Source organism: Moschus berezovskii, chromosome 4 (assembly GCF_049115385.1).
Source record: "Moschus berezovskii isolate FMDL1 chromosome 4, NW_MosBer_1.0, whole genome shotgun sequence".
Classification (NCBI taxonomy): domain Eukaryota; kingdom Metazoa; phylum Chordata; class Mammalia; order Artiodactyla; family Moschidae; genus Moschus; species Moschus berezovskii.
In genome coordinates this window covers 38409732-38437191 of record NC_142463.1, presented here as the reverse complement: position 1 = coordinate 38437191, position 27460 = coordinate 38409732, and the positions used below count along the sequence as shown (strand labels likewise).

The 27460-nt window shown below is 33.2% G+C and overlaps 2 protein-coding genes across 10 annotated transcripts in view; one reads left to right on the top strand and one right to left on the bottom strand.

Moving 5' to 3' along the window:
* The window catches only part of DOCK7 (dedicator of cytokinesis 7), a 195388-nt gene that overhangs the window by 59080 nt on the left and 108848 nt on the right, over positions 1–27460 (top strand). For all 9 annotated transcript variants that reach the window (XM_055403339.2, XM_055403343.2, XM_055403341.2 and 6 more), the window contains 3 exons: positions 160–302; positions 3906–3999; positions 5452–5614. In XM_055403339.2, coding sequence (XP_055259314.1) covers positions 160–302; positions 3906–3999; positions 5452–5614 — 400 coding nt within the window. The remainder of the gene's footprint in view (positions 1–159; positions 303–3905; positions 4000–5451; positions 5615–27460) is intronic.
* Positions 15707–23465, bottom strand: ANGPTL3 (angiopoietin like 3). The gene is given in 8 exon segments (XM_055403350.2): positions 15707–15742; positions 15744–15922; positions 16271–16534; positions 18152–18247; positions 18706–18819; positions 19803–19917; positions 22223–22333; positions 22971–23465. Coding segments are annotated over 8 exon segments (1410 nt in total).

Genomic DNA, 27460 nt, shown 5'->3' with positions numbered 1-27460 from the left:
GCTTCCTTACAGATTTCTGCAGGAGTTAAATTCTTCTACTGTAAACAGTATGCTGAAGGGACTAAAGTTTTCAACTTTAGTGGATATTTTCCTGTGTTTGTAAAGCTGATACATTTTAAATATCATTGAAATGAATATCTTACTTTTCTTCCTTGGTAGAACGAAAGGGGTCTTGGTCCGAGAGGAGGAATTCTAGTATTGTTGGAAGAAGATCACTTGAAAGGACAACAAGTGGAGATGATGCTTGTAACTTGACCAGCTTTCGACCTGCTACTCTCACAGTAACAAATTTTTTTAAGCAGGTATTGTTCTGTCATGGAGGAATTCTAGTGGGCTACTTGTACATAAATTTTTCTTGACTCCATAAAAATCATAATTGTCCATGTAGTACATGTACATGTAATAATTGATTGTGCTTTCAAGAAGTTAAAAAAGCATTAAGAATAAAAATAAAAAGTATAAGAAATAATATTATTCCTGTTGTTTTATCATATTTATTTAAATGTTGATATTGACTAGTAATGCTTCAAAATCAGTCATCTGCTTCTGTATCCTATTTCTTAGTTTTAATATTTTAACTTTTCTTAAGCATTGATGGTTTATGAATTTTCTTAGTCAATTAAACTTAATGGGATTATGTCTGTCCTCACCACCCATGTTTTTTTTGACCTGAAATACCACATCCATGGTATATGGAGTAGAAGTTTCAGGCTCTAATAGTTCATTTTTGTGCTAAAATTATTTTTATAGGTGAGTTTATAAGTCTAAACAGTTCTTGATTAAAGATATTTTGTTCTTTGCAAGTGTTATTTTCTGTACTTCAACTTGTGAGTCAGATCAGTAGTTTTCAAATGCTGGTCATGATCCATTAATGGTAATATAAATTTAGTAAATAACACTCAGCTTAAAAAAAAAAGAAGCAAGTTGAATAAAAAATTCATAGTGCATTGCATTTCATGAAGTTAAGTGTTGGTTCAGTAGGCTTTTTTCCTTCTAAGTTTTGCGTGTGTGCATACCTGTCTGTATGTCCTTATGTGGTATATGTGCTACTGGATTTTGATGTAAAATGAATTTTATACTCTGAATCAAGATCAGAAAATTTTGGAAGTATGTTTAAAGTAACCAGACAACCAGAACTATAATAAGAATGGGAGAAAATTTGTATTTGTGTGACAAACTGTCGAAGGGTACCATGCATATATTTTGGAGCAGATTAAAGGAAAAGGCTAAGTATTGTCTCAAAATTTCTCCTTCTGAGGTGTTATTCTAAATAGGAAGAGAAAATCCTGGCTTAGTGACACCTTGTAACTTGAGAGGGCAAGGTGTTTAGGGCAGGTTGTGTTGTGATTTGACAGGTAGTCACCTACTTGAAGCCCTTCTCACAGGTATGTATCAGTAATGTTCACAGGCAGCTGCTCTGAGAGACTCAAATGGAAAACAAAGCAGGTGAGAAGTGTCTGAAGTGGTAAGGGTCTTATTATTATGGTAATAGTGCAAGAAAGAGTCTAGAAAATGCTATCTAAGTAACGCCATAGTGTTACTTGGATGAGGTAATAGGCCAAACTTAGCTGTGGAAAGAAGGCAGTAGATTTACCTGTTACTTGTTTACTTGTAGCTATAACATTTCTCTTTTTCCTTCTTCAACTGGTGTACCACTTCTGCCACTATTTCCTCAGTTCCTTTTGGGTTTAATTCAGCCTCCTTTATTATTCAACTACTATTGTAATCTTAAACAACAAGTCATCCAACCACCTACCCACCTGTTGATTCAACAGATGCTTTTTGAGCATTCACCATGTACTGAGCATCAATCCACCCACCTACCTACTTATCCAGTAAACATTTTTTGAGCATTCATTATCTACAGAACCCTACTGAAGACTAGTAACTGGAAACTGGAACAAAGTAATTATAAAAACTTAAAAAATGATGGTTTCTGGATATATGGAGAAATGGAAAGCACTTACACCTAACTTTTGTGCAGTTCTGTAATTTTTAACTTAACATGTATGACTTTTATAAGTATTTTTATAAATAGTTTGAATATTGTGTGTCAGCAAGTGCAAACTAAGTAAAAAAGCAGACATTACAAGTTTAATAAAGTAGAATTCAAGGTACAGGTTTCTCCTAAATAAGATACAGAAGGCAAGTTTTTTTCTCATTTTGTTTTTTTAATTGATGAGTGATTACTGTCCATGATTTGATACAGTAATCAGGAGTGTTTATGTACAGATTTGAAATGTGTCAGGCCAAAATGATTAGAAATGCATAAAGATTTAAAAACAAATTAAATCCGTACATTATAAGGATATTTGTTCTATTGTTGACAGGTGTAGAAGTTATATGTTGCTTCAGGAACACATAGCAGTGAACATGCAGTGTGGAGGAATGAATGTCAGCTAGGCTTCTTCATGTGTTTGGAGATTGATAAGAGTCAGTTGACCTAGACTGACTTCTGCTGGGAAAACTGAAATGGTTCAGACTTTTTACATGTTGCTCACTCTTAACATCTAGCAGGCCAGATCAATTGTGTTCTTATGGGAGTGACAGAAGTTCCAGAGAGGGAGCAAGCTTATTTTTGCAAGCGTTTTTCAAGTCTCTATAAAATGTTTGTTTACTGGTTAGAACAAGTCACATGGCCAACCCTAGGGAAGGGACTTATGTCCCATGCAGCAAAAGGCATGGGAATGGGGAGTAAAAAGAATGGAGGCCATTAATATAATTGGTTTAACAAGTTAAGTAGATAGAAATAACTAAGTCTTAAGATAATCTGAATGTATTCTAAATAAGGGTCATTTAAATTTAAAGGTCTGTATTAATTTCTATACTCAAAAGGAAAGAATATACTGTTTCAGTGACTGATAAAACATTTACAATAGTTTAGGTCACTGAAAATAAATTTATAGTTCATATATTAGGTCACTGAAAAAATCTTCATGAAGTCAAATTCTCTAACTATAACTCAGTAAAGCTAAAAACCATTTATACAAGTATCAACAAAAATCTCTAACCACTTAGAAAGTAAAAATCACTATTCAAAATAATGGGATAATGGGATAAAAGAAGATCTGTAAAAAGTTCTGTATCCTGCTTAGAATATAATAGTCAACTACTGGGATCTGGCTCAAGGTGAAGTGACAGTAATAAAGGAGCCTTCAATATATTTATTATCAAATAAGATAAAAAGATACTATATGAACTGTGCATTAAAAAAATTTCAAATGCAGGAGATTTGGATTAATCTAAAGACTGACTCTTAAATAAAAGAAAAAGTCAATCACTGCCTCTTTTAACTGTAAGAAAAAAAATTACAGTAAATTGGAAATTCTTTGTTAATTAGACCTTGTCTTGTTTTTTGTGTGTGTCTTCCCATTGATTGAGGTCCTTTTAGAGTTTTCTTTTTAGTCATATTATCAGGGTAGTTGTGGTTTTTTAAGTATAGTTTTTTGTTGTTATTTCTTTCTTTTCATTTTCAAATTTAGCCAATGCTCTGTATTTTGCTTTTAAGAAATTTGGCAATATAAAGTTGCAAAGACAAATGAAAATGCAAGTGTAACAAATTTAAATACTGTCATTTAGATATATATGTGTATATATATATATACACACATATATGTTTTTATGTCTATTTTTCTTCATCTGCTTCTAACTTGCATTGATTTTTCTATATTTTAGAATGTCCTGTAGTACCTTATAAACATAGATAGCAATATTATAACTTAAAAGCATAGAAAGAAGAAAATAATTTAGCATATTTATTTTTAATCATAATTGTGTTAATTTAACTTTTCATCCAGACTAAGCTGAAGGAAGAAGGGCAGGATTAATTAATAGGCAATATAAATTTATTTTCAGTGTATTATATTATTTTGATAAAAAAATTTTTCCTCTATTTTTATTATTAGGAAGGAGATCGATTAAGTGATGAAGATCTGTACAAGTTCCTAGCTGATATGAGAAGGCCATCTTCTGTTTTACGGCGACTAAGACCTATTACGGGTATTTAAACATTTTTGTGTAGGCATGATGACAGCTATTATCATCATTAAAAATTGTATTTTTTGTAATAACGTGTTCTTTTTTCTCATATCAGACCCGTGTGTCTTTCTGTACTCAATACCTGTCAGTCTTCTTCATTTTAATGTTCTACTCTCATGTAGTCTAACAGTTTGGGTGCAGGATTCAGTACCTTTGATAATTTGAGTACTGAAATGAGAATGATGAATAATATTGTGGCTTAAAGTTATTTTCTAGAGGGAAGAAAAATACATGTAATGGTAGATATTCAGAAATAGGTTTATATTGTGATCACAGCAAACTATGCCAGAGTAAAACTATCTTGAAGTCTACCAAGTTTGAGCAAACTCCGGGAGATGGTGAAGGACAGGGAAGCCTGGCGTTCTGTGGTCCATGGGGTCGCAAAGAGTCAGACATGACGGAGCGAGTGAACAACAACCAGGTTTAGTTTAAACTGGCACTCCTCCTGTGGCCCAGTGGTAATGCAGGAGACCCTGGAGATGCGGGTTTGATCCCTGGGTCAGGAAGACCCCTGGAGGCGGGCATGGCCACCCACTCCAGTATTCTTGCTTGGAGAATGCCATGGACAGAGCGGGAGGGCTATAGTCCCCAGGGTTTCTTAAGAGTTGGACATGACTGAGCATGAGCACAAAAGTTTAAGGTAAATCATTTAATCTTTGAAATGTTGGCTTGTTTCCCTATAAGATTCCTGTGTTTTTTTTCTTCTCCTTTGCCTCTTCCTTCCTTTCCATTCATTCATTCAGTAAGCATTTATTATATCTTTTTATATCTGTATTAGTAGTTTGAGATATGATATGATGAAATAATTTAGAGGTCTGAGGTGATAGCAATTTTGGTTTCTTTCCAGGCTTTTTGAAGAAATAGGATTTAAATCCTTCCAAAAATACTTCAGTGTGAGGTTGTTGTTTATTATTATTTTTTATTTTATTAAAATTTTTTTTTGGAGTATAATTGCTTTACGGTGTTGTGTTAGCTTCTCCGGTACAACAGTGTGAATCAGCTATGTGTATACATATATCCCCTCCCTTTTGAGCCCCCTTCCCCCTGACTCCCACTGTCACAGAGCAGCAAGCTGAGTCCACTGTGTTATGTAGCAGGTTCCCGCTGACTGTGTGTTCACACATGGTGGTCTGTGTCAGTTTCCGCTGACTGTGTGTTTACACATGGTGGTATATGTCAGTTCTGTTCTCTCCCTTCGTTTCACCCTCTCTTTCCCTACTCCCTCTGCCATGTCCACCTGTCTGTTCCCTATGACTGCATGTCTGTTCCTGCCCTGCAGACAGGCTCATCTGTTATCATCTTTCTAGATTCCATACACGTGCATTAATACATGATACCTGTTTTTTGTTTGCTGAATTACTTCACTCTGTATGACATGTTTATGTTGTTTTTATGATGTATTTTTGTATGCAGCTCAGCTGAAGATAGACATTTCTCCTGCACCTGAAAATCCCCATTACTGCCTGACCCCCGAGCTGCTTCAAGTGAAGCTTTACCCTGACAGTAGAGTTAGACCTACTAGAGAAATTTTGGAGTTTCCTGCAAGGGATGTCTATGTTCCAAACACTACTTACAGGTAACGCATTTTAATTTTGGAGACTTCTGAAGTAAGGTACTGTATATTCTAATATTAATATAGAGTGAAAGTCTTGCGAAATCCTTTGTAGCTTTGCTACTTATTTCATTTCTCACTTCATGATTTTACTAATAGCTGTAATGCATTTAGCTCTTTCTGTATAATAGGTATGTTAATTACCTTACACACTATATCTTATTTAATCCTCATAACTTGAGGTAGGTCTTACCATCATTTAAAAGTGAGTAAACTGAGGGATAGAGAGTTCCTCCCTACCTGTGTTGGAGCTAGCGTTTGAATTGTGGGTTGCTAGGTTAAAATGTTTGAACTTCTAGCTCCTGTGTTTCCTCAGCTGTTCTTATTGGCAGAATCTAACATTACACATGACTTATATGTACCTGTCAGAGAAGGCAATGGCAAGCCACTCCAGTACTCTTGCCTGGAAAATCCCATGGATGGAGGAGCCTGGTAGGCTGCAGTCCGTGGGGTCGCTAAGGGTCGGACCCGACTGAGCGACTTCACTTTCACTTTTCACTTTCACACATTGGAGAAGGAAATGGCAACCCACTCCAGTGTTCTTGCCTGGAGAAACCCAGGGACGGGGGAGCCTGGTGGGCTTCCGTCTATGGGGTCACACAGAGTCGGACACGACTGAGGTGACTTAGCAGCAGCAGCAGCATATGTACCTGTACTATGTTCTTGTAATTAATCAACAGTATTTGGTGTAATTCTATATTATAAGATCCCCTGGAGAAGGAAATGGCAACCCTCTCCAGTACTCTTGCCTGGAAAATTCCATGGACTGAGGAGTCTGGTAGGCTACAGTCCATGGGGTCACAAAGAGTCGGACTTGACTGAACGACTTCACTTTCACTTTCTGTATTACTCAGAATACTTTACGTGAGGTTGTTGGATAGGATTTTAGACTGAATGCTGCATAACTCCAGGGGTACCATTCACATGTCCTCTGTATGAATGAGGCTCCCTTTTTTTATGAATGCTGAGACCAGAACTTGACATGTCTGTTGGGATATCCAGCAGGGTACCTCAGACACAACTTTCTGCCTCAACTTCCTCACTTTAGTATATTTCACCACCATTTACCCAATTCCTGAGGCAAAATTTTTGGAATCAAAGTGATTTCTCTTCTTTTGTATTCCTCACGTTTACTCCTCCAAGTTTTGTAGACTCTTCTTCAAAATGAATCCCAAATCTAATACTCCTTACCTCTTGCACCTTTGAAATTTTACTTGTCACCATCCAGATTAGCACTGTCAAACAGAAATACAATGGGAGCCACATTTGTAATTTTCAATTTTATAGTTTCTAGATTAAAACAATAAACAAGTGAAATTAATTATAATCATAGGTTATTTAATCCAGTGTATCTAAGATAGTATCATTATACCATATAGTAAATGTCAAAAATTCTTTTGCTTTTTTCCACTCCTTTATCTTCAAAATCTGGTGTGTATTTTATACTTAAAGCACATTTCAATTCAGATGCACTGCATTTCAAATGGTTGACAATCAGTAGAACCAGATACGAGAATACCGGATGGCTGCTGACCTAGAATTTTGTGTACATTTTAAAACTTGATCTTCTTACTTCTCCCCATGCCTCAGTCAGGTCTCAACGTTGTAGTCAGAGAGATTTATAAATTAAATCATTTGGTCCTGTGTCTTAAAGTTCCCCAAATGTCTTCTATTTTAAGCAGAAAAATAATGAAGACTATAAGACTATATGATCTAGCGCCTGCCTTTCTCTAATTTCGTATCCTACTAATCTCCACCTTGCTCATTTTAGCCTCAATGGCCTTTTTATTCATCCTTGAATAAACAACATTCTGCCCAAGATTTTTTTTATTTTTTTCTTCTCTTTGCCTATCGTATTTTTCTCCAGATTATCACATGACTTGATTCCTTATTCAGTCATATATCTACTTAAAGGTCATTCTCATCACCCTACCTAAAAGATCCATTGTTTTCTCCTCCAGCTTTTATCCTTCCTTATATTTATCATTATCTGGCATTAAAATATGTATTAGATTGTTATAGGAATGTAATGACTATAAAGGGCAAGGGCTTGTCTATTTTGTTTACCACTTTATCTCCAGCATATAGAATAGTGTGGTAGCCTGTGGAGAGTACACAGTAATACTTATTCAGTGTGTTAAGAAATAAGACACTGTATAGTGGTATGAATGGGATTTGGAGTCACACAGGTATGGGTACAATATCTGACTTCACTGTTTACTATTTAGTAGCTTAGAACAAATGACTTAATTTATTGGCACTCAGTTTTATTAATCAAATGTGGGATGATAATACCTGTCTTCTTTTGTGAGGGCGTAGAGCACAAACCGTTGCATGTGATTGGCACTTAATGTGAGTAAAACTCCTGAAATATAGGGTAAATGAAATATATACTGCTTTTAAAATAAACATATGTAAAAGAAATAAAAAAAAACAGGTTTAAAAAATTAAAAAAAAAAGAAAGAAACAGGTGCTACAAATATTCTCCTATAAGTTTTCAGTTCAGTTCAGTTCAGTCGCTCAGTCGTGTCTGACTCTTTGTGACCCCATGGACTGCAGCACACCAGGCTTCCCTGTCCATTGCCGACTTCCGGAGTTTATTCACACTCATGTCCATTGAGTCGGTGATGCCATCCAGCCATCTCATCCTCTGTCACCCTCTTCTCCTCCTGTCTTCAGTCTTTCCCAGCATCAGGGTCTTTTCAAATGAGTCAGTTCTTTGTATCAGGTGGCCAAAGTATTATAGTTTCAGCTTCAGCATCAGTCCTTCCAGTGAATATTCAGGATTGATTTCCTTTAGGATTGGCTGGTTGGATCTCTTTGTTGTCCAAGGGACTCTCAAGAGTCTTCTCCAACACCATAGTTCAAACATCAATTCTTCAGCGCTTAGCCTTCTTTATAGTCCAACTCTTGTATCCATACATGACTACTGGAAAAACCATAGCTTTGACTAAACGGACCTTTGTTGGCAAAGAAATGTCTCTGCTTTTTAATATGCTGTCTAGTTTGGTCATAACTTTTCTTTCAAGGAGTAAGCGTCTTTTAATTTCATGGCTGTAGTCACCATCTGCAGTGATTTTGGAGCCCCCCAAAATAAAGTCTGTCACTGTTTCCACATCTATTTACCATGAAGTGATGGGACCAGATGCCATGATCTTAGTTTTCTGAATGTTGAGTTTTAAGTCAACTTTTTCACTCTCCTCTTTCACTTTCATCAAGAGACTCTCTAGTTCTTCCCTTTCTGCCATAAGGGTGACATCATCTGCATATCTGAGGTTATTGATATTTCTCCCAGCAATTGTGATTCCAGCTTGTGCTTCATCCAGCCTATAAATTTTATATATATTTTATTATATATATATAGATATATGTATGTATATGTACATATGACTACTTAAAAGAACATGGAATAAAGAAATGAGCCATGGTTGGTATTGAACAACTTAGATGTTATCAACCCTGTCTCTTATCTAGTATATGACTCTCATGCAGAACATGCCTAACTTGTGTGTATCTATCTTTCTTCTACTTGGATTATTTCAGAGACAGGGAAAATGAATATTGGGGACTTTGAAGGGTCTTTTCTTTCATTTTTCTATTTATCTTTCAAAATTTATTTACATATATAGATTTTAAACATATTATATGAGTATAGAGTTCACTTTGTGCCATAAGTCTTAAAATTAAAAACAAAGGTCCTTCATCTTGTTCCAACCATCCTTTCCCTACCTTGATATCTAATCTTTATTGTCAGTCACTATTGTCAATAGTGACTTTATGGCCTATCAATTTTTGCTCCTTCTTTTGTTGTTTTACTCCTTGTTTTTAAATCACATGTTCATGCTGCTATTTCTTGATTCTTTTTCAATTAAAATATCTAGTGATTGCTATAGAAGGTGAAGATTTAACTCTGATGTCCTCTTAAAAAAATACATATATTTGCATAAACCTTGAAAAAAAAATACTTGTCATCTCTGTAAAACTTCTTGCAATACAGTAAAATCCATCAAATTATTTCCTCTCTTGTACCTTCCTTAGTCCCTTTGCAACTAAATTATAAGTTAGTATGGCAGAGGAAGTTTTCAAGGTTCATTTGGCTTACTGTACAGTTGTTGTCTTGGAGCCTGTTCACCATTTTCCTAGAAATTCTGTTTGCATTTATTTTGCAATGGAGTTCTTATTTCCGATGTATTTTTTTACTCATTATACTAAGAACCTTCAGTATTTCCCTGGATTAAGGTGTTGGAAAGTACCTGGCACATATTAAATGCTCGATAAAAGTTAGTCATTAGTGTTAGGCTTAGTTGCTTATTTAAAAATAAACAGAGTCTTTAATCTTTAAGGTTGTAGGTAATTGCTTTGTCAAATAAACGTAATCATGTTGTTAGATGTATGATTGTCCTTAGGATTACACATAAGAATTTAGAAAAATAGTTTTTATCTTTGAGATGGAATCTTTGATTTTATATTTTCTAAAATGTCATTGAAACCTCATTTTATAAAGGCTTACTAGGGAGATTGTTAATCTTATTTTTATGACCTTGAACTGCACATTTCACACCAGTTGAGTAATTTTGCCCTGTTTGATTTTCCATGAAAACACTTTGGACTTTGATAAAAGGGCCAACATTTGGTTACTTTCTTTCCATTTTCAGAACTGTGTTGGATGATCACTTAGTAGTAAATGGATAAGTACAATGCTTGTGGTTCTTATGGAGAAAAAAAGACATTTGATTATTCTAACAGAATGTGGAATATGTAGCAATATATTTTGAACAGGCTTTATAAAGAAGTAATTAGATATACAATAAATACTGATTCATGAATGCATTTTTTATTAATGAATAAGTTAATCGATTACCATGAGTTATGCTATTAGGAAGAAAAAGTACAAGCATGAAAATATGCTGACACTAGATTGACAGGGTGTAAATAGATTATACTACAGTAAGTAACCCTGACACAAGAAATGTATATACTTGCTCTCAGTAAAATTTACACTAGTTCAGTGTAACCTCTTGGTATAGACATTTTGTAGTAATTCACTAAAAGAAAGTAAATAAGCTATCTTTGGTGCTCTTGGGATTTTTGCTACTGTTTTTCACTATTTTAGTTTTATAATTTGCCAGATTTATTTTTCTGTCTTTAATTGCTAAGTGCCAGTTGAAGGGGTCCAGACAGTGATGCTGCAAGGTTTCAGAGAAAAGCCTTCATTTACTAGGATATTTGTAGAAGAAGTGAGATTATCTTTGCTTTGTTGTGGTTCATTTGCTTAGTCATGTCTGATTCTTTGTGACTCCATGGACTGCACACGCCAGGTTTCCCTGTCCTTTAGTACCTCCTAGAGTTTGCTCAGATTCATGTCTATTGAGTTGGTGATGCTGTCTAACCACCTCATTCTCTGCTGTCCCCTTCTCCTTTTGCCTTCAATCTTTCCCAACATCAGGGTCTTTTCCAAATGAATTGTCTCCTTGCTTTAGGTGACCAGAGTATTGGAGCTTCATTTTCAGCATCAGTCCTTCCAATGAATATTCAGGGTTGATTTCCTTTAGGATTGACTGATTTCATCTCCTTGCAGTCCAAGGGACTCTCGAGAGTCTTCTCCAGCACTGAATTCAGAAGCATCACAGGAGGCAGTGACCAAAACCATCCCAAAGAAAAAGAAATGCAAGAATGCAAAGACAACAAAAAAAGGTTGTCTGAGGAGGCTTTACAAATAGCTGATGAATGAAGAGAAGTGAAAGGCAAGGGAGAAAGAGAAAGATTAGACTATTATTAGGATTTTATCTTAAAAATCTAAGAATCTTACCTTAAAATTGCACATGAATTCTATTTTCTACTTCATAAATCCACTTCATATAAAAATAGCTATTTCCTCCCTAAAATAAAAAAGTGATATTCCTGGTAGATGTGTCATGTTAATCCCGTGGACTTGGGTTTGTCATTTAGCTGTGCCCTCATAAGAATGTGTACCCCAGTTAGAGGTGCATAAGCCTACAAAGCAAGATCCAAATCTCTTCCAGGTGTTCAGGGTTTCCAAAACCTGACCCCAAAATACTTGTTTAACCATTTCCTGCCCAACACAAACCCTCACATCTAATAAATTATTTATTTCGAAACCCCATTGTCCACTTTCCTAATGCCATTTCATTTTTCTAGAATGCCTCCCTAAACCTTTCTGCTTGGTAAGGTCCCGTATATACTTCAAGGTAGCACAGGAAGACTGTACCACTTATATTATGACATGAGAGCCATGTAATTAATTTTTCTTAAACTAGGTTATCATATGATGATAGATCTCCCTTTAGAATTGGGGTTCTTAGTACCCTTTGGCAGTCCTGTGAATCCTCTGGAAGTATGGTAGTGCCATTAAGATATATAAAGAAATGAGGAGAGGGTGAAAAAGTAAAAGGGAGGACCAGCAGAAGCAGTAAGGTTTTGATGGATTTGTTATTTAATAAGTTGTTTGAAAAGGCTATAGGATATCAAAAGGAGAAATGGCAGGTGGCAGTGGAAGAAGGGGAAGAAGGGGAACTGGAAAGAAAGAGATACGTTGATTTGGGAAATTTATTCATGGAAAATAAATGAATCCATGAGAGCAGATAGAATTTCTGAGGTCTGAATATTTTACGTGGGTCCACAGTGCTGAATGCATTAAAGGTGGACTCAGGGACTTCCCTGTCAGTCCAGTGGTTAAGACTCTGCATTTCTACTGCAGAGGAAGTGCAGAATCTGCATGCTGCGCTGGCTCAGCCAGAACAAAAGCAAACATGGAGAGTAGTCTCATGTGGAAGCAAACTAACTGAAGGTCAAGTTTGAGAAGAGAATATTGTTATTAGTAAATAGTAAAGAAATAAAAGGAAATGTAGACCGAGAGGTCACTGGATTCGACAGTTGTGTTAGTGGTGCAGTTAGAACCCTTTTGGCAAGGTAGTGAGGACCAAGGACATAATGAGTTTGAGTGAACTCCGGGAGATGGTGATGGACAGGGAGGCCTGGCGTGCTGTGATTCATGGGGTCACAAAGAGTCGGACACGACTGAGCGACTGAACTGAACTGAACTGAAGGACATAATTTTATGAAGCATAAGGAAAAAAATCCTTTTCCTAACAGAATTCTTTCTAATCTGAGCTTTATACGCAGGAAAAAACTCAGTATTCCTGAAAGAAACAAAATACAGCACATTGTGTGAGAATTTTTAAAAATTGGAAAACAGAGAAAAAAGTATTATATTAAATAACATTATTTTGCATTTGAAAGCTTCCTACTTTTTTGGGGGAAAAAAGGCCGTTTTGGCACTCTTGCTTTCACAGGTCTATTTTGACAATTTAAATGTGGTTCTGAAAATGAAAACTAATTCCTGCCTTTATTCTTTTGTATTTTTTGGAACAAAATATTTGTGTAGGATCCACATAGATCATAAATATTTGAATGTGTCATATACTAAAAGTATATACTGAACAATTTAAAATACCTAATGGTGAATATTTATTGATTAATGTGAGTCACTACATAACTTGGACACAACAACTGTGGAAAATTTTTAAAGAGATGGGAATATCAGATTACCTTATCTGCTCCTGAGAAACCTGTATGTAAGTCAAGAAGCAACAGTTAGAACTGGACATGGAACAATAGACTGGTTCAGAATGGGAAAGAAGTACGTCAAGGCTGTATATTGTCACCCTGTTTATTTAACTTACATGCAGAGTACATCATGAGAAATGCTGGCCTGGATGAAGCACAAGTTGTACTCAAGATTGCTGGGAGAAAATATCAGTAACTTCAGATATGCAGATGATACCACACTTATGGCAGAAAGTGAAGAGGAACTGAAGAGCCTCTTGATGAAGGTGAAAGAGGAGAGTGAAAAAGCTAGATTAAAACTCAACATTCAAAAAATGAAGATCGTGGCAGCCAGTCTCATCACTTTATGGCAAATAGATGGGGAAACAATGGAAACAGCGAAAGACTATTTTCTTGGGCTTCAAAATCACAGCAAATGGTGATTGCAGCCATGAAATTGAAAGACCCTTGCTCCTTGTAAGAAAAGATATGACTGACCTAGACAGCATATTAAAAAGCAGGAACATTACTTTGTCAACAAAGGTCTGTCCTGTCAAAGTTATGGTTTTTCCAGTAGTCATGTATGCATGTGAGATTTGGACCATAAAGAAGACTGAATGCCGAAGAACTGATGCTTTTGAACTGTGGTGTTGGTGAAGACTCTTGAGAGTCCCTTGGACAGCAAGGAGATCAAACCAGTTCATCCTAAATATCAGTCCTGAATATTTATTAGAAGGACTAATGCTGATGCTGAAGCTTAAATCCTTTTGCCACATAATGGGAAGAGCCCACTCATTAGGAAAGACCCTGATGCTGGGAAAGATTGAAGGCAGGAGGAAAAGGGGACGACAGGGGATGAGATGGTTGGATGGCATTGCTGACTCCATGGACATGACATTGAGCAAGCTCTGGGAGATGGTGAAGGACAGGAAACCCTGGAATGCTGCAATCGTTGGGGTTGCAAAGAGTTGGACATGACTGGGTGACTGAATGACAATGATGACATAACTTCGGCACTATCCTTGTTTTTCTTTTTTTAAAAAAAATTAGTCTTTAAAAATTGAATTTAATTCAAGATCTTATTTCTCTTTGATGGTTTGTTTAGAAACTTAAAAAAAATAAATACTGACAAAAGATATTATGGTCAGAATATCCTCTAATAATCCTTGAGTATTTAGAATTTAAATTATTTAAATTAGAAATAGCATAATCATATTCCTATTAGATGTCAATAAAAAACTACAAGAATGTAAATGTCTGTAATTTAGAGGACTGAGTCTTTAATGAATTTTGAAATGTTAACATTCCTCAGACTGTTTAATCATTCAGTAACTTTTATGATTCTTAATTCTCTTTGAAAACCTCCAAATTAGTATTAGACTCACACTGTGTCCAAGGGAAATAAATTATTAAACTTTAATTTGATGCCACAAACACATTCTTTCTTACTGTATTTTGACAAGATCCCCTTAAAATTATTTGTTTTTCACGACATTAAGAGTTAAAATACATAGAGAGTCCAGACAATATGCAATGCGGGAGACCCTGGTTCAATTTCTGAGTCGGGAAGATCTGCTGGAAAAGGGATAGGCTACCTACTCCAGTATTCTTGGGCTTCCCTGGTGGCTCAGCTGGTAAAGAACCCACCTGCAATGAGGGAGGCCTGGGTTCCATCCCTGGGTTGGGAAGATTCCTTGGAGAAGGGAACGGCTACCCTCTGTAGAATTCTGGCCAGGAGAATTCCGTGGATTGTGTAGTCCACGGGGTCGCAAAGAGAGGGACATGGCTGAGTGACTTTCACTTTCAGGAGTTAAAATATGTGTAGAGTCCAGACAAGTTAACAAATATAGTACAATGATAACTTGATATTTAAAGTCAGTATGATTTAGCAGTTATGATCTACTATATTTAACAGAGTGAGCCTATTTCAATATAGTATTTCATCCTGCTTCATTTGGCCTCATAAATAAAGCATACCAAACATATACTCCAAATTATTTTGTTGCAAAATTAGTATCAATTTTAAAATCCATGTTACTGATTTTCACATGTACTCTCAACTTATTTAATTTTAGTTTTGAAATTACATCATTTAAGAATTGTACAATTATTCTTTATATTTATTCAAGTTTAGAATTTTAGCAAGAAAAGTATTTTTTTAACTGAGGAAGTTGTACAGTTAGCTAACATGACTTTAAACAAAAATTTTTTTAATGTTGTTTATTTAGAATGGTTATTTGAAATTTCATCCATTGGTTAAAATTTAGAATCAAATTCTAAAATTTGATTCACACATCACAAAATATATGAATAAATGATGGTCATAAAATTTTGATCGAGAAAGGTAAATGGTGTTCTTTGAAGTGATGTGATGATATGTTTAATATTAAGTTGGTAGTGGCTTTAATATAAAGAATTTATTTCTAAGCCTTCTATTAGGAGTTTAATACTGGATTTCTAAACTGTTGTAATATGGGATGAGTTTAATGTTTAATTTATTGGCTTTTAAATTTGCCTCAGTTCATTCAGAATTTTCTGAATCTGATGGATGTATCAGCATTTTGGTTGCTTTGATGGAGTACAGCCTTCCATCTTGAGACTTCCAGCATATTCCTCCTTTTCTCTCTGGCTTAGCTTTTGCTTTTGGCTTGTTGTATTTACCATTTAGGTTGTTTTCCCCACATACATCATGGCACCACCAGCCTCCTAAAAAGGATAGATACACAGTTTAATAGATACAGACTCATATATAGTTGCTGTTATTATATTTCCCCTGTGAGTACATCTTCAGTTATATGCATAGTTACCAATTTTAAATGACTTATATGTCTCATACATCTGATCAAAAATAAAATATCTGAGAAAGGTTAGAGGTAAAATGCATAATTGAACTAGAATCAAATTTCCATATATGTTACGAGACATTTATGTATAGAGAAAATGTTTATTTTGGATTCATATTTTAAAGAGTTGACATTGAAAGATACTAGCTATTACTATGGAAAGATATTTTGAAGATATGAAAATAAAGTTTTGATATTAGGAAGAGGATACCTGAATTACTTTCTGGACAGTTGAAATGTCCTTTTGCTTTGTGATCCCAAATAGAAAACATCAAGTCTTTGTGTTCCGGAAATGCCTTGGGGCCATTGCCAGAAATCTCAGCCAGATGTAGTGTATAGTTGGTTTCATGATCTCCCAAGTGAAAAGAATATTCAGTATAATACTTGTCTTTCCAGTCTTCTAGCTCGATTCGTAAGATATAGTTAGATTGCTTTACAATGGAGTATATCTTTTCTAAACCCAACCAAAATTCTCCTGAAAAAAAAAGTTGTAGAAATCTGTGGATTGTTAATTGTAGATGAGGCAGTGACCATTTATTTTGAGAGTTTTTGTTTTTTCACTGTAAGTAGCCTGTTTTCATCTTGAATCCTTTGGTTATTTTAGAGTTCCTTAAAATATTTAAAAACATTTTTATTGACAACAACTGTGAAAATATTAATGGACCTACCTAGAGTCTGATTATCCTTTCTAAACTGGCTATTATCAGGCATATTTCACAGGTGAAACCTATTAGACCAGCCCTATAAATACTTATAGGGCTGGTCATTGGTAAAATGTTATCTAACTTCTGGGTCCTTATATATACTGGCTTTATAATCAGCTGTTTTTTTTTTTTAATACCCATATACTATGAAGAGATTTGTTAAGTATTTCTAGAGACTTGGATAATAATGTTATTTTCCTCTCATGTAGTCTTGGCCTTTGATATTTTCTTGGTGTATATGTTTTCCTTGTAGAAAAAGAAGGAAATAAAAAATTTTTTTAAATAAAAAGCATTATTCTTAATAACTTTTTGCTGTAGTTTAAAAAATTTTATTTGGAATGAAAAACATAACAGAAATACAAACAGTTCTCTTTAATTACCAAAATTAATCTCTCTTTAATTATCCCTTTTATTAAAACATTTAAGGGAAAAAAGTCAGAATTTCTTTACTGCTGTTGAATCAGTATGTTTCATTTTAAGAATTGCAAACTACAAATGGCTTACTTCCTTGAAGAAATAAATGAATATTCTGGACTGTCACTCTTAGAAGAAGACTTGAGCCTACAAAGCATATCACTGATTATACCTTTTAGTTTGGGATTTAATTGGTAGTTTGAATCTAAAATCGTTTAAGTAGTCAAATACTCCTGAATAAATAAAAACTTGCCATAATAATGGATGTTACCCATTTTGTGAATGAGTACGTGGCATAACTCATGGATTTTTATAATGTGCTTTTTGGATTTTAAACCTCTATCTTATTTTTATTTAGCTTATTTTATTTTTTACCTTATTTATTTTGTGATCAAAATTTAATAATTTGCATTGAATTACCTAAATTTATTTTAAACCACACATTGTATAATATACATTTATAATATTTAAATAATTGAAATCTAAACATTTTGTTTCGATCTGACAGTTGACAGCTTCTTTGTACCTTTCAACTTCCAAATAGTTTTTATCTAAAATGTTAATAAGAAAGCTGAGTGACCACTGATAAGGATGGTTTTCTTTGTAACTCATTCATAGCATTTACTACTTATTTGAAACATATAGTACTTTTAAATAAAAATTATCTTTTAAAATCATAATTATGATAATCAGAAGCCATCCAATTAAATTGTGATAAGTATATACATAGAACAGACATGTAATTATGGAAAGTATAATTCAAAAAAAGACAGTTGTAATAAGTTCAATACTAACAAATGTGTAACTATTTGCTAATAATTTCTAAGAAGAAATATAGGGACTGTTCCTCATTCATTGTATTTCTAATGCCAAATCCACAATGGGCTTTTGAAAATAATTTATAATAATTTAGTAATAATTTTTAATAAATATGTTTTAGTTAACAAGTGAATGAATGTATGAAGTCATCTTACCATCAAGCCTCCCAAAACCATACTTGTAGTTTTCCCAGGTTTCATTGAAGTTTTGTGATCCATCTATTCGATGTTGAATTAATGTCCATGAATTACCTGAATATAATGAACAAATTGTATTTTCAGTAGACTGATGCTGATAGTTCTTTTGTTTGGTTTTTATTGGTGGCTGTATAAGGTAGTTATTAACATTGTTATGGTAATATTTTATTATTTATTGTGGGCCCAAGAAGTTAAATGAAGGGCAACCAATTAATTTGTCTTAATAAACTTGTTGACAGCAGTCATTTTAGATTATTTTTTAGAAAAAAAGATGGAGATCATTGAATGAATGCATAAGTAAATATATAAATAAGACAAATGTATGTACTAGATCTAGTACAAATATATGTACTAAAGATATATATCTAGATGTAGATATATATAACTACTTGTGTTATATATATTTTATTTTATGTGTATTCAGGACAAAAATAAGAGAATTAGTCTTACTAATAGGTAGTGAGTAACCTTAGCTTACTTACTATTGTCTATTTCTCTTAGGCTGGTTTTACCTGATTTAACATCACAGTAGACATTGAAAACTTGAGAGCTGCTTGGTCTAATGGAGTAGATGCCACTTGTATGTTTGCCTTGGTTATAAACGATGGTACAATCAGCAGGAATGTCTGAATCAACAAAATGTTATTACATAAGATGCATTAGTAAAGAATGATATCTTCAGAGCTTGAGATTTTAGTTGAAATTCTATGGAATTGTGACTGTTGCCTTTAGCCTTTTTTAGTAATGTGTTATTGAAAAATTATTTTATGCTAAAACATTTTATTAGATGGCATGTTATACGAAGAATATCAAATAGTTATTACCAAACTGATTTCTTTTTGAGAAAGCGACAAAATGAGAATTTTAAGTGCCCTTTCCCCTAGACCTAGGAAAAACATAAATAAAATTCCACATATGAGATATTAGTATAGTGCTTGGTGTGTACTAGGTTGTCAACAGATTAATATGGAAAGAGTGAACATATATAGAAGAAACTAACAGATCTTTTTTTCTCTATGAATTACATTAAAAATAAATGTGTTTTGAAAATATATCATTTTGTTGAAGCTTGGTTGAGAATGGAGACTTTGTCTCCCCATCTTTTTGCTTTTTGTATGGAAAGTAGAAACCTTGAAGAGAATGCCATAATCTTTCCATGCATATTCAACAACTGTTAACATTTTACCTTATTGCTTTATAAACAAATATGTACAAATATGAATTTTACTGTCCTTTTTGAAAGTCATTTGCAAACATCATGACCCTTAATCCCTTAGATACTTTGGCATGCATCTCTTCAACTCTCTTAAACATGATATTATTCTCTTACATAACTGTAATACCATTATTCCATCTAAGAAAATTAATGATTATTACCTAATAGCAAGTCTATATTCATATTTCTCTGATTGTCTTAAGAATGTTTTATTGGGTTTAAAAAAAATCACTAAGATCCAGTTTAGGTTGACACATATTTGTTGAATGTATCTCTTTACTCTTTTAGTCTAGAACAGGCCCTGAGAATAGGGATTTTTGATGGAAATGTCAAAGATAGAAGAAAAATTTGTTAATAACAGCTTCAAGACAGAAACCCAGCAAATTATCTTACCGTCATGTTCTACATTTTTTGTTTCATTCAAGTGAAAAGAAGGAGTAGTTCTTGGTGCTCTTGGTTTAGAAGAAAGAGAATTTTCTGTGGATTCTTTAATACCAGTTCTTCTTAACTGATAAAAGAATACAAATCTACTTTTAAAAATTTGAATATTTAATTAGGGGAAATCTGAGTTCATAATGTATTATTTTTTCAATGGTAAGAGGGATAAATAATGCTATACATATTATACAGACTTCCTGTTCTCAAAATATTTAATCAGGCACATTATTTAATGAGTTCAAAAAACAGAGAAAGATACCAAGGCAAAAAACAGAAATTGATCAAAAAACAGCAAGAGCAAAGGCAAAGACTTTGCTGAAAGTATTTTAATATGTTCTGTTTATTTATATGAATGTAATATATGTTCTGTTCAGTGACAGAGGCAGATTTCAAATTTCATAATTCTCAGTTGTAGGTCTTAAGATATAATAATAGTAATTTGAACACGGTTGCTTTCTTGTTAGTTTTTGACATGTAAATGTATTTGTAGAGGTAGCAAATTGGCAGGTTTGTTTGCTTTTCATATATTCAATATTTCATTTTCTGTTGTGCTGGGTTTGCAATTTATTCACTGATAGTTTGTGTTATTGATGACTTGAGAAAAGCAGAGTATATAATATCTTGTGTTAATAGTGTTAGTTTTTTGATGTCAGCATAAATGGCATTTCTTAGGATATTATTCATTAGGCTCTCTTGTAAAGTTCACTTATTGTATGTTAGTCTTTTCTACTAAGTGACTGTGATCTTAGAGTAACTTAACTTTAGAGTTTGGTTTGTAAATTTAAATTTGAGTAAGTTGTGTCAGATGATCTACGGCTTCTTCCAACTTAGAAATTTATTGTTTTAAATTCTTCATACATTTTATTACGAGACAAGATGTATACCATTTTATAATAGTGACATTTTGCTTTTGTAAGTAGATTCATTTACTCATAGTAAAATATGTAGGAAAAAGGAGAAAAATAACATATGGTAAGAAGGAAATTATGGAAATTAAAACTAGTTGGAAAAAACCCCTTTTTGGACATTAGCAAAAATACCCTACTAAATAATGATTGATAAATTAGCAAAAATAGGTTACTAAAATTATGAGTCATAAAATTACTAAAACGTAATGTGTTTGTTTGGTGGAAATTATAATATTTGTTTTATAGTCCTTGGCATCTATTTTTTTAACCAGTTTCTTCAAGTCTGTATTATTTTTGAAATTCCTGAATGGCTGTTTAATAGTATTATTACTAATTAATATTTTTGAACTATGGTACTATATATTGGAATGCTTAGATTTTGGCATGGCTTTATTGCAAACAGGTTTCTCCCTTCCTCACCTAGCCAGTTATTTATATTGTAGATTATACTGTTGTGTATTAAACTTTAATTATTAGGCATGTAGCTTCTAATGATTATAATAATATTAATCACAGCAAGTTTTTATTGACTTGTTTGTACTAAATGTGGCATTACCTTTATTAACTCAGCATATATTTATTAAGTTTTTACTATGTATCAGACAGTGTTCTATATTTTGGGGTCTACCGCAATTTTAAAAAAATGGACAGAAACTTCTGTACATATAGATCTTACATACTAGTGCAGGGACAGACAGACTAAATAACTAAATATATATATTATATTAAATAAAGGTAAGTGTTAAGAGAAAAAAGAGAGTAATGAAAGAGGTAGCAGGTTTCAAGCATGGGTGTAGGGGATTTTAATTTCTGATTAAATTGTCTGGGAAGGATTCTTTGAGAATTTTGTATTTGAGAAAGACCTAAAGGGAATAAGAGTGGGCCGTGCCAATACCAAGATGAAGAGCGTTCCAGACAGAGAGCAACATAGGCAAAGGCCCTGAGATAGCAACTTGTTTGATGTGTTTGTGTAGCAGTAAAAAGGCTAGTGTGACTATCGTAGAGGAAATGAAGTCAGTGAGATGATTAAGAATCATCCAAGTCTTTTTGGGCCATTGTGAGTGAGATGTGAAGCCATTGTGGGGTTTCAAACAAAGAGAGACAGTGTAATTTAAATTTTAAATGAATCTCTTTGGCTGCTATATTGAGGATATACTTTGTGTGAATTCTTTCTTTTTTCCCACAGCCATCCTATAAGACAGGTTCTCTTATTGTCTATCTAGAGTATGTGAGGAAACTGAGAGAGTGGTTAAATAATTTATTCAAGGTCACACAAGTTTTAGAACCAGGATTCAAATCCAAGTAGTTTACTAGCTTCAGAGCCTGCAAACTTAATAGTCATGCTGATGTGATCCTTTTATTCATTGTCCATCTATAATTATTGTAAATAATTTTAGGGTTCATATTTTCATAAACCTTATTTTTATGTAAAAGATTGGACATACTATTTTTAAGATATTGACTTACCTGATTTTCTATTTCTTTTATTTGACTTTGCTGTTGGTTTAATTGTCTGTATTGTTCTTCCACAATCTGAAGAAGGTCTTTAATGCTATTATCTTGCTGTTCTACCAAAGTCTGGATATAGATTGTAGGTTGGTTAGAGATTTCTTTGTTTACTGTTAAACTAGACTTTTTAATTTCCTATAGCACTGTCACAGTCTAATTTTTTAAACTAATAGTATATTAGAAAAATGAATACTGGCAAGCCTTTTCCCCTTGCATGCTTCTTTCACATCGTACATACTTCTATTTTTGTTTTTTGTTTAAACTGTACCATCTCTAAAATCTGATTTCCTGAACTTTAAACTACTTCAATTACATGGGAAAAAAACCCCCAGCATTTTACTGTTTTCCATTTACTGTATTACTTTTATACATTTTAAAGATAAAATAGTTACATAAGTTAATATTCCTTGAGCTTTTTACTTGCCTCTAGTAATTCACAATATTGTAATAGTTTAATATTCTAAATTTCATTGCTTAACTGACTTGTAATTTTCATCTGAACAATTATTTTCACAAATAATGTTAGGGAAACAAAAACCAGCTTGAAATTATAATGGGAAAATTTATTTCCTGGAGGCTTTTTTTTTTATTAGAAAAGCATAGTGTTTCAGCAGTTCAACTAAGTATTTCAAGTAGCATGTCTTAAAATATTTTTTTGAAAAGATCCACATTGAAAGCATAATCATGCTCTTTAGTTTCTACTTACTTTAAGTGAAGTTACTTCCAGGTGTTCCTGAATTTGAGGTTGATTTTTAATTAAACTGGTTAATTGGTCCTCCAGGTATCTCACTTTTTGTTGCAGTAGAATTTTCTCTTCAAGGAGACTTTCAAGTTTTGAGTCGAGTTCAAGTGACATGTTCTTTACTTCTTCATTTTTGACTTGCAGTTTGGATGTCGCTCTTCTAAGTTCCTTTTCTTCTTCTTTGATTTCATTGGTTTGCAGTGATAAGTCATAAAAGGACTGATCAAATATGTTGAGTTTTTGAAATATGTCATTAATTTGGCCCTTAGTCTTATGAACAAAGTCTTTAAGACCATGTCCTAACTGAAGTAGGCCATTGGCTAAAATTTTTACATCATCTAACATAGCAAATCTTGATTTTGGCTCTGGAGATACAGAATCAGGTGATGTATAGTCTTGGTCAGTTCTGGAAGAAATAACTAGAGGAGCAATAAAAAGAAAGAGCTTGATAGTGTACATTTTTATCCTAATTATTCACTTTCAAGCGATTTGGAATTTGTTTTTTTCCTGGGAGCATACCAAGACTTCTGAACTCTGTATATTACACTATTTGCCACAGACACAGTAAGGTTGGCAGGTCAAAATAGTTAATCATTAAGCTGTGTAAACTTGTATGAATGTAACCTTCCAGACTGAGTTAGATCAATGCTAAATGAAATCAAAGAAATGAGCAGCAACCTTAATTGATTATTTAAAATAGTTACTGTATTTAATTTTGCTGTATTGTAAACTGCATTTTTAGTGTTAGGAGATCTACCTATTTTTAAAAACTCATTTTAATTTGTCATGATTTTTAAAGAGATTTAAAAGTAAATATCAAACTCTTTTGATTGATAAATTCATCATTAAAGCTGAGGGAAAATTAATGAATCAAGTATGCATTTCCCAAATTGTACTTTAGGTTTAGTGATGATCCCCAAAAATGTGTTCTCTGTGCAGCCTTCCTCCACATCTGCAGGTGATGTTAATGCTGTGTTCCCACGCTACTCTTTAAAAGCTAACGTGTGATTATTTATTCCTTATTAGTTGTCACTATAATTATTTGTTTGTATATTTTTTTTGTTCAGATGACCTATCTAAACCTTGTTTGTATATAATCACGAAATCCCATATCTTAAAAGGTATTTCATCCTTTTTTTTCTGTTATATTCTGTGTCTCTGTGTTCCAGCCTCTTTCCCCTGTACCCACTGGAAGACCAATAGACTATGTGGTGCCAGTGTCAGGAACTATTTGCCCATTATAAATTTTTCTGTAGTTTGTGAACTTTGGAACAATGTTCATGATCTAAATTTAACAAAACGTTTCTTTTGATCATTTAGCATTCAGGGCTTTTGGAATAGAATGGTTACAGTAGATGTAGTAACCCATAGTGGTTAAGAGTTTGATTCTGGAGAGAGACTAGCTGAATTGGAATCCTGACTTTGCTGTTCTTTAGTTCTGTGAAATTACTTAGCTTTTCTGTACTTCTTTTTTCTTGTCTATCAATTGAAGATAATATCTACTTTATAGAGTGTAAAAATTAATATTTTAAAGCACTTAGAGCAATACCTAGTGTTTAGTAAATACAACATGGTATTATGTACTAGCTATTCTTTTGTAATTAGAAAGTCAATGCATTTATGTAGTAGTACAGTAATATTTTATTGATAAATATTATCTAATCTTATGTTAAGATGGCATAAGTTGGGAAATTTTTCTAGAATCTAGGTTTTCTTATTTTAGTCTCTTGAACCTTGGTAAGTACAAGGAATTATTTCTTTTGTTTAGCTTGTGTATACTTTCTAAGTGTCCAATATAGAACAATATAAGTATTTGTTTGTAAGAGAAATGATGCAAGTAAATAAAAATATACAAATACTTCCAGTAGTGAAGAAGAAAAATAAAACATTTTTCCTTCTTCTTCATTTTCATTTTACCTTTACCACTGGTACATATTATGAAATTATAGACGTGTATGTTGAACTAGTGAAAAAATTTGAATTTTCTCCCCCTTTTAAAAGGGGTATGTTAGTGTTGTGAACATTGATCATGAAGGGTGTGTTTCAAAACTTCTCTTAATTGAACTGTCTCCTTTTCTTGCTTGAAACTATTGACCCTGATATTTCATCCACCTTCTAGTTGAGGGGCAATTGAGATGGGCCAACTTCTTATCTCTGTTGTACTATAAGCTGTTTATTGGTAAGATCTGTATTTGTTTTTAATTTATATTCCATAGAGGACTTCAATAAATTCCTTACATGTTGGAGAAACAATAAATTTTTATTGAATGAATAAGATAATGATAAGTCTTAACATGAGAGTTTTTCACACACAAAATTTGCATGTAATAGATACTCCTTTTTAGTATTGGAGGTTTTTTACAATGAAAAGAATTTGAAAAGTAGTCCCTTCCAGTGCATGAAAGTAACTGGATAATAATACTAGAGAAAGGATGTGTGTAGGAATTTATTTTTATTTTAGTTAATGTGCTGGAATATTAACACTTTCTGTTGAAGTTATATGTTGTAACACCTCACATGTAATGCTAAAAGAGATTAGAGGCAGTGGTTGCATATTCTTGGTTTATAATATTGTCTTTGGGTAGAAATATCTGGGTAATTTTTTTCTTATAGTAGTTTGACATATTATGGAATATAATTAAAATAAATAAATTGTCTAATTACAAGCTGTGGAAATGTGTTTAAACAGAACCCTGACCATATATAACCAGTAACGTTATAATAACTTAAAATTTTTATGCCAAAGAAAATAAGAAGCTAAGCAAAATTAAGACCTAATTTAAGGATTCCCAGTTTCTACGAACTAATAATCAAAACTTCTTAGCTGCATGGAATTTTAGGACATTTAGGACCTTTGTTTAAAAAGTGAAGCAAAGTCCTTTATCCTCTCCCAGGTTGTGCAATCTTATGGAGATTTGACTTCCAAATAAAACACAAGGCATTTTGGATCCCTATTAATTTTAATATAGTATGTCCCTACTAATTTTATCTTTTTAACTGTGGTCATTTGTTTTTGAATTAATATATTTGGTAGAAAGACTAAAAGTAACTGAGAAAAATATTTATAAATAGAAATATTTATATGAACTAATGAAAAAGTAATATATTAGCTTCCTTTTCCTCTCTTTGTCTAGAACAGTACTGGCCAATGGAAGTACAATGTGAGTTATATATGTAAAAAACTGAAAAGAGATGAGTGAAATTAATTTTAATGTATGTTTTATTTATCTGATATATCAAAAATTATAATTTTAACATACCAGTATGAAAATATTAATTAGGTATTTTATATTCTTTTTTCATACTATCTTCCAAGTCTAGTATGTATTTTATACTTTCAGGATATGTCAGTTAGAACAGGTACACATAAAGTACTCTGTAGTCTCCAGGCAAGAATACTGGAGTGGGTAGCTATTCCTTTCTCTAGGGGATCTTCCTGATTCCAGAATCAAACCCGGTCTCCTGCAACACAGGCAGAATTTTTTACTGTCTGAGTCACCAGGGAAGCCCTGTATTCTCACTAGACTGTATTATTGGACAACACAGGTCCAGAAGGTGAGTGACCTCCGAAGGAATCATTTTATTTATCTTAGCTTTTTTTTCCATGTCCATTAACTGGCATTAATAAATGTTTAATTTTTATACTGAAAGTATTTGATGTGGAAACCCAGATATTTGAAAATCTTAAAAATATAAAAATCCTCACTCTTCACTATTAAGATTTTGGGGTCTATCATACAAGTTCCCTTGGATGACTGGCTAAATGTAATTTTTATTTAATACAAATGAGAGTATGTTATATATAGCTCATGTTTTTTAAATATGTACATTTATTTAAGACTTTAACATTTTAAAATTTATTTTCCTATGAGTGCCTAGTATTTACCATATCCTCTAAGATGCGCCTTAATCATCTCCCTATCAATGATACTTTAAGTTGCTTGTAATTTTCTGATTATAAACAATATGCATAAAAGTTCATAGATGTTAACTTTCAAAGTAGATTTCTCTTTGCAGATTATCCTAAAAGGATTGTGCCAGTTTACATCCCTACCAAAAAAATATGAGCGTTTCTTTTTTCTCACTAATTTTTACCAGTATTTTGAATGAACAAGACAAAAAATATTAATAAAGCTGGTAGGCAAATATATTTAGTTGATTTTGCTCTCTCTCTGTCTTGCTCTCTTTGTGAATTATCTGAGTATTGTCTAAGTCTCCCTCTCCCCATCAAACTCCCTGCCCCAGGTTTGTTTCTCTCTTTCTGACCAGTTTTAGGAATTATTTACATGTGATGGATATTAATTCTTTGTCATCTATGTAACTTCATTGTTCTTCCAGTGTGTCCTTTGTCTTCCACTTGTTATTTTTGGTGTCCCCTGCTCTGTAGAGGCTTTAAAATTTGTCTTTTATGATTTTTTGTGGCTCATGCTCAGAAATGTCTTCCTCACCTATAA